The following is a 7,234-nucleotide window of genomic DNA, read 5'->3' as shown; positions in this document are numbered from 1 at the left end:
TTTATGAATAATATTAATTTCCCAATAAAAAATAAAATTATCATTTTATTCATTTTTCAGGGAATGTATTATTATAAATTATTATTATTATTATAGGATGAACTCGATGGACTCAACATGACTATGTAACTATTATGGCTATTGATGCACTTTAAAGGGTACGTCCAGTCTGAAGTTTCTTTCTAGGTTCTGGATATATTGGGGTACCTGGGGCTCCGTTAGAATGATTTCCCCTCACTTCCTGTCCAGCAAACATTTTACCAGACAGGGAGTGAGGGAGATCTCCTTCACAGCAACACAGATACAAATGTCTCTCTCTCTCTCTCTCGCAGGAAGTCTAGAACCCGTCAGGTTTTTATTTCTGTCTGGGTTGCTATTGGGAGATTTTCCGTCTGGTGAAACCGTTGTCAGCGAGACAGGAAGTGAGAGGAAAACAGATCCCCAGATAGCAAAAAAAAAAACCTTACAGGGGTTCTAATATGTCCGCACTTCACTCAAATCTGGGGGAGAAAGTTGTGGCTGGACATACGCCATGAACGGGAATTCAGATCTGCTCTGACATTCCGCAGAAAGCAGGCAATTTAATGGAGGAAGCAATGCAAGATTGTTTCTGAAAGTCATCACCTCGGAACAGACCTGCTGAAAGTTTAGTTGCAGCACTTCGGATTTTTCCGGCGGCTCGATGGACAGAATGCAATCCCCTGAAAGAGATAAAAAGTACACACGTCACACCAAAGAGAAAGGTCACATGACACTACAGAAGATCAAACCCCTGAAACAAAGATGGCCGCCGACTTGTCTTCTATCCCCGGACGACGGGAAGATATCAAAGACAGATCTGTAATCTTATGACATCACTGAGCTCGTCTCTTCACACACAAGAAGGTCAAAGTGCAACGGAAGAGAACATTTGTATCGTTTTGGATGGACTGGAGGGGGATTAGACCCCCTGTCAGGATGTCACTGCTCTCTTGGACCCCTATGGGGTGATTCATCCTATTAGTCCTGGTGAGAGTGAACCCAACATTTTGGGTTGTCACCAGGACAGGGATAGGTGGGAATTTTTTTGATGGGGACACTAGTTTTTGGTGACCACCAGGGATTTCTTCTCACTTCCTGTTGTGGCTTTTAGACAGAAAGTGAAGGGAATTCTCCCCAATGGGACACAGATGGCAAAAAAAAGAGCTGGCAGGGGTTAAAAACCTCCTCTCACTCTATCAAAAGAATACAAATATAGGTTTTGGCTTTAGTTCAGTGGAATTTGAAGTGCTATCAGCCTCTTGTTAAATATAGTGCGTGCATGTACATATATTTTGGGGGTCTCCGCCTTCTACAAAAAGTGCAAGGTGTGGTAGAGAAGGCTCATATCTGCCTGGGGATAGGGTACAAGGCCAAGCTTTTGGGGTGTCTACCCCCTTCTTCTAGGAAATGTGCAGGATGGGGTACAGAGGGGGGTTCATATCTGGCTGGAGATGAGGGGATAGGGTCAAGCTTTTGGGGTGTCTACCCCCTTCTAGAAAAAGTGCAGGATGGGGTAGAAGGGGGGGTCATATCTGCGTGGACGTGGGCTATAAGGACAAGCTTTTGGGGGTCACCCCCCTTCTTCTAGGAAATGTGAGGGATGGGGTAGAGGGCGGGGGGGTCATATCTGCCTGGAGATGAACTAGAAGGACAAGGTTTTGGGGGTCTGCCCTCTTCATCTAGGAAATGTGGGGGATGGGGTAGAAGGTGTATACCCCCTTTTAGGAAAAGTGTTCTATGAGATAGAGAGGGGGGTTCATATCTGCCTGGAGATGGGGGTATGAGGCCAAGGTTTTTTGGGGTCTACCCCCTTCTTCTAGGAAATGTGCAGGATTGGGTAGAGAGGGGGGTTCATATCTGGCTGGAGATGAGGGGATAGGGTCAAGCTTTTGGGGTGTCTACCCCCTTCTAGAAAAAGTGCAGGATGGGGTAGAAGGGGGGGTCATATCTGCGTGGACGTGGGCTATAAGGACAAGCTTTTGGGGGTCACCCCCCTTCTTCTAGGAAATGTGAGGGATGGGGTAGAGGGCGGGGGGGTCATATCTGCCTGGAGATGAACTAGAAGGACAAGGTTTTGGGGGTCTGCCCTCTTCATCTAGGAAATGTGGGGGATGGGGTAGAAGGGGTTCATATCTGCATGGAGATGGGGATCAAGCTTTTTTATTTCCTTGGGGGAGGGGGGGTAACCCCCCTTCTTATAGGAAATGTGCAGGATGGGTTAAGGACAAGGTTTTTGGGGGTGTACCCCCTTCTTCAAGGAAAGGTCTAGGATTGGGAAGAGAGGGGAGGTTCATATCTGTCTGGAGAGGGGCTATGAGGACAAGGTTTTGGGGATCAAAGTGCGCTCATAGGACTAAACCCAATGATCTGGTGCGGTGGGTAAGGACACCGGGACATTCCACTCTGCCTGGACACATGAGGGGTGCAGGGCAGATGGTTGTCCAGGGCGAGTCGGATTGCTCGGTACAGGAGGAGCCGCCGACCCCTCCTCAGGAATTCGCCGTCTGTGCTGCAGAACTTCTATTCAGCTCTTATCAGGAGTTCAGGAAACAGATCAGCGCCAGGAGGAGGACTTGGCCAGATCCAGATTACCAGAACCTGCCAGACATGCGGAGGAGAGAGCTGCCAACAGAGAGCCAATCACATCTCTCAGTGAAGGACATCAACACAAAGAGCGGCCCGATGCTGGGGGGGGGGCGAGAGAAAGAGAAGGAAGAGGACACAGACAAGGTCCCTGTACAGTATGCAGGCCACCCCCCCAGGTCCCTGTACAGTATGCAGGCCACCCCCCCCAGGTCCCTGTACAGTATGCAGGCCACCCCCCCCAGGTCCCTGTACAGTATGCAGGCCACCCCCCCCAGGTCCCTGTACAGTATGCAGGCCACCCCCCCCAGGTCCCTGTACAGTATGCAGGCCACCCCCCCCAGGTCCCTGTACAGTATGCAGGCCACCCCCCCCAGGTCCCTGTACAGTATGCAGGCCACCCCCCCCAGGTCCCTGTACAGTATGCAGGCCACCCCCCCCAGGTCCCTGTACAGTATGCAGGCCACCCCCCCCAGGTCCCTGTACAGTATGCAGGCCACCCCCCCCAGGTCCCTGTACAGTATGCAGGCCACCCCCCCCAGGTCCCTGTACAGTATGCAGGCCACCCCCCCCAGGTCCCTGTACAGTATGCAGGCCACCCCCCCCAGGTCCCTGTACAGTATGCAGGCCACCCCCCCCAGGTCCCTGTACAGTATGCAGGCCACCCCCCCCAGGTCCCTGTACAGTATGCAGGCCACCCCCCCCAGGTCCCTGTACAGTATGCAGGCCACCCCCCCCAGGTCCCTGTACAGTATGCAGGCCACCCCCCCCAGGTCCCTGTACAGTATGCAGGCCACCCCCCCCAGGTCCCTGTACAGTATGCAGGCCACCCCCCCCAGGTCCCTGTACAGTATGCAGGCCACCCCCCCCAGGTCCCTGTACAGTATGCAGGCCACCCCCCCCAGGTCCCTGTACAGTATGCAGGCCACCCCCCCCAGGTCCCTGTACAGTATGCAGGCCACCCCCCCCAGGTCCCTGTACAGTATGCAGGCCACCCCCCCCAGGTCCCTGTACAGTATGCAGGCCACCCCCCCCAGGTCCCTGTACAGTATGCAGGCCACCCCCCCCAGGTCCCTGTACAGTATGCAGGCCACCCCCCCCAGGTCCCTGTACAGTATGCAGGCCACCCCCCCCAGGTCCCTGTACAGTATGCAGGCCACCCCCCCCAGGTCCCTGTACAGTATGCAGGCCACCCCCCCCAGGTCCCTGTACAGTATGCAGGCCACCCCCCCAGGTCCCTGTACAGTATGCAGGCCACACCCCCAGGTCCTTGTACAGTATGCAGTCCATACCCCTCAGGTCTCTATATAGTACCCCATTAAGTACCCGTCTGGCTCCCTCCTTACCAAGATGTGCCATCAGTTCCTCGGCTGTGACCACTTCCTTCTGCGGGGGTAACTTTACCTGCCAATAAATAATTGAAGTCATTAATGCAGCGGAACTCCTCCTCTCCGAATGTACATCTATACAGACTACGGGCCTTACACGACATGAACCCCAACAACGGACCTCTCGTCTCCCCCCTTCTTCTCCGGAACATTCCAAGTGTTTGGTTACAACTAAACGATTCTGCTGGAAGTCCGGAGCAGTCCTGTGTACCCTGTGTGTGTTATCTCAAGCAGTCCAATCAGCCCTCCCAGCACATCCTCAACCTAGGTTATGGAAACGAGGAGGGGTGGAGGGGTTCCGTAGTTCAGCAAAGGACAACTGTGCAGAGCTGACACCAAAACTTGCCGTTTCGGTCCACTAATGACTGAAAAACATTCAACATATGATGTGCTACAGGGTCGGGAAACCTTCCGACTGTGGGGAAACTACAAGTCCCATGAGGCACTGCAAGACTGACAAACAAAAAGGCATGACTCCCAGAGGGAGAGGGATGGTGGGACTCTGGGGTCAGAGTCTTGCAATGCCTCATGAGTCTTGTGGGGTCACCACAGCTGGAGTGCCGAGGCTGGAAGTCAAAGAGCCCACATGGGCCTCCCAAGCCCAAAGAGCCCACATGGGCCTCCCAAGCCCAAAGAGCCCAAATGGGCCTCCCAAGCCCAAAGAGCCCACATGGGCCTGCCAAGCCCAAAGAGCCCACATGGGCCTCCCAAGCCCAAAGAGCCCACATGGGCCTCCCAAGCCCAAAGAGCACACATGGCCCTCCCAAGCCCAAAGAGCCCACATGGGCCTCCCAAGCCCAAAGAGCCCACATGGGCCTCCCAAGCCCAAAGAGCCCACATGGGCCTCCCAAGCCCAAAGAGCCCACATGGGCCTCCCAAGCCCAAAGAGCCCACATGGGCCTCCCAAGCCCAAAGAGCCCACATGGGCCTCCCAAGCCCAAAGAGCCCACATGGGCCTCCCAAGCCCAAAGAGCCCACATGGGCCTCCCAAGCCCAAAGAGCCCACATGGGCCTCCCAAGCCCAAAGAGCCCACATGGGCCTCCCAAGCCCAAAGAGCCCACATGGGCCTCCCAAGCCCAAAGAGCCCACATGGGCCTCCCAAGCCCAAAGAGCCCACATGGGCCTCCCAAGCCCAAAGAGCCCACATGGGCCTCCCAAGCCCAAAGAGCCCACATGGGCCTCCCAAGCCCAAAGAGCCCACATGGGCCTCCCAAGCCCAAAGAGCCCACATGGGCCTCCCAAGCCCAAAGAGCCCACATGGGCCTCCCAAGCCCAAAGAGCCCACATGGGCCTCCCAAGCCCAAAGAGCCCACATGGGCCTCCCAAGCCCAAAGAGCCCACATGGGCCTCCCAAGCCCAAAGAGCCCACATGGGCCTCCCAAGCCCAAAGAGCCCACATGGGCCTCCCAAGCCCAAAGAGCCCACATGGGCCTCAAGCCCAAAGAGCCCACATGGGCCTCAAGCCCAAAGGGGCCTCAAGCCCAAAGAGCCCAAATGGGCCTCAAGGTCAAAGAGCCCACATGGGCCTCAAGGTCAAAGAGCCCACATGGGCCTCAAGGTCAAAGAGCCCACGCAGGCCTCAAGCCCAAAGAGCCCACATGGGCCTCAAGGTCAAAAAGCTTCCTTGCATCTCCCTGGTCCGGCCATAGTACCGCACTCCACCTGCAGGGGGTGCTGTAGAGCACACTGTAGTGATCACAGAGAAGGTGAGGGAGTGCTGGGGTGGTTGGGGCCCTTCCATGAGCTCAGACACACCGGGCAGGTTTGAGCTGGGTCTGGACGGGCCCAGGCCGGGATGGAACCAGAACGTGTTGTGGAAATAAACAAGAACCGGATTTGCTGCTCATAAAAAATAAAAGGGAGTGTGCGTGTTATTATAGTAATCAGAGGCCCGGCGCGGTGCAATCCTCTGTGTACACAGTCCGGCCGGCAGAACCGGCCCGTATCCCTGAAGAGGGCCGATGTTCAACATCAACCCCGAGACCAGAACCGTCTCATATCGCCGATTACCCGTCCTCAGATGTGGCGGCTGCAGTCGTTTTCTTTGTCTCCTGGTGATCCTGCCACTTCCTGTGCTAGGGTGACAACGCTCGCTGAACTATATCAACGGAGGAGCAGTGTTGTCACCCTGGGACAGGAAGCGTGCCAGGACTACAGAACATCTCCCCATCTTCATAACATAGGGGGGAGGTGCTATACAGTCCACGGAGAACAGGGCAGGGGTGATATTGTTTGAGATAACACTGCAGAGTGCATTCCTTTACATAACACGCTTCCTGGCCCAGGGTGACAACACTCACTGTACTGTTGAGAATCAGCGTTGTCACCATAACGCAGGAATTGTACTAGGACTTCAGAACACCTACCGATCTCTATAACATGAGGGAGGTGTTATATAGTCCAGAGGCGAAAAGGAGAGGGGTGATAGCGTTTGAGATCACACTGAAGAGTGCAACATGTAGCTCTATGACTAACACACTTCCTGACCTAAGGTGACAACACTCACTTTACTGTATCAATGGAGGAGCAGTGTTGCCACTTTGAACAGGGAGTGTGTCAGGACTACAGAACATCTCCCCATCCTAATAGCATACAGAGAGGTGTTCTATAGTTCACAGAGGAGAACAGGGCAGGGATGATATAGTTTAAGATCAAACGCTTCCTGACCCGGGGTGACTCACTTACTGAACTGTATCAATGGAGGAGCAGCGTTGTCACCCGGGAACAGGACTACAAAACACATCCCCGGCTTTACAATATGGGGGGGGGAGGTGTTAAACAGTCCAGAGCCGAACAGGGGAGGGATGATATTGTTTGAGAGAACACTGTATAGGTAAGCTGACCTGACCTAGGGTGACAACGATCACTCACTGTGCTGTATTCATGGAGAACGAGCGTTGTCACCCTACAACGGGGAGTATGCCAAGACTACAGAACACCTCCCCTTTCTGAAACGAGATAGAACTACAGAACCCCGTCCCTCTCCTTTTCTCCCAAACATATAGGGAGTGTGAAAGGTAACCAAACTCCGCCCCTCCAGCTGGGGGGCAACTACAAATCCCACAATGCATCTGCCTCTGGGAGTCACGCCTACGGTTTTGCAATGCCTCATGGGATTTGTAGTTGCCCCCGCAGCTGGAGGGGCGGAGTTTGCCCCCCCGGAGCGGTCCTTTCATAGACTCCACCTACCTTCCAACGCAAGAAGAGGATGTTCATGATGGCCAACAGCGGGCACGGGCCG

The 7,234-nt window shown here is 54.4% G+C and overlaps 1 protein-coding gene across 1 annotated transcript in view; it reads right to left on the bottom strand.

The window, feature by feature from the left end:
• The window catches only part of FAM63A (family with sequence similarity 63 member A), a 26,016-nt gene extending 18,789 nt beyond the window's left edge, over positions 1-7,227 (bottom strand). Inside the window, exons 1-3 of the mRNA XM_018568839.1 lie at positions 7,183-7,227; positions 3,951-4,008; positions 637-701 (exon numbers count right to left, since the gene is read on the bottom strand). Of these exons, the coding sequence (XP_018424341.1) occupies positions 637-701; positions 3,951-4,008; positions 7,183-7,209 (150 nt within the window). The 5' untranslated portion in view covers positions 7,210-7,227. The remainder of the gene's footprint in view (positions 1-636; positions 702-3,950; positions 4,009-7,182) is intronic.
• Between the last annotated feature and the right edge of the window lie 7 nt (positions 7,228-7,234).

Source organism: Nanorana parkeri, unplaced genomic scaffold, assembly GCF_000935625.1.
Source record: "Nanorana parkeri isolate BGI_ZX_2015 unplaced genomic scaffold, ASM93562v1 scaffold1251, whole genome shotgun sequence".
Classification (NCBI taxonomy): Eukaryota; Metazoa; Chordata; class Amphibia; order Anura; family Dicroglossidae; genus Nanorana; species Nanorana parkeri.
This window is presented reverse-complemented; position numbering and strand designations above follow the sequence as displayed.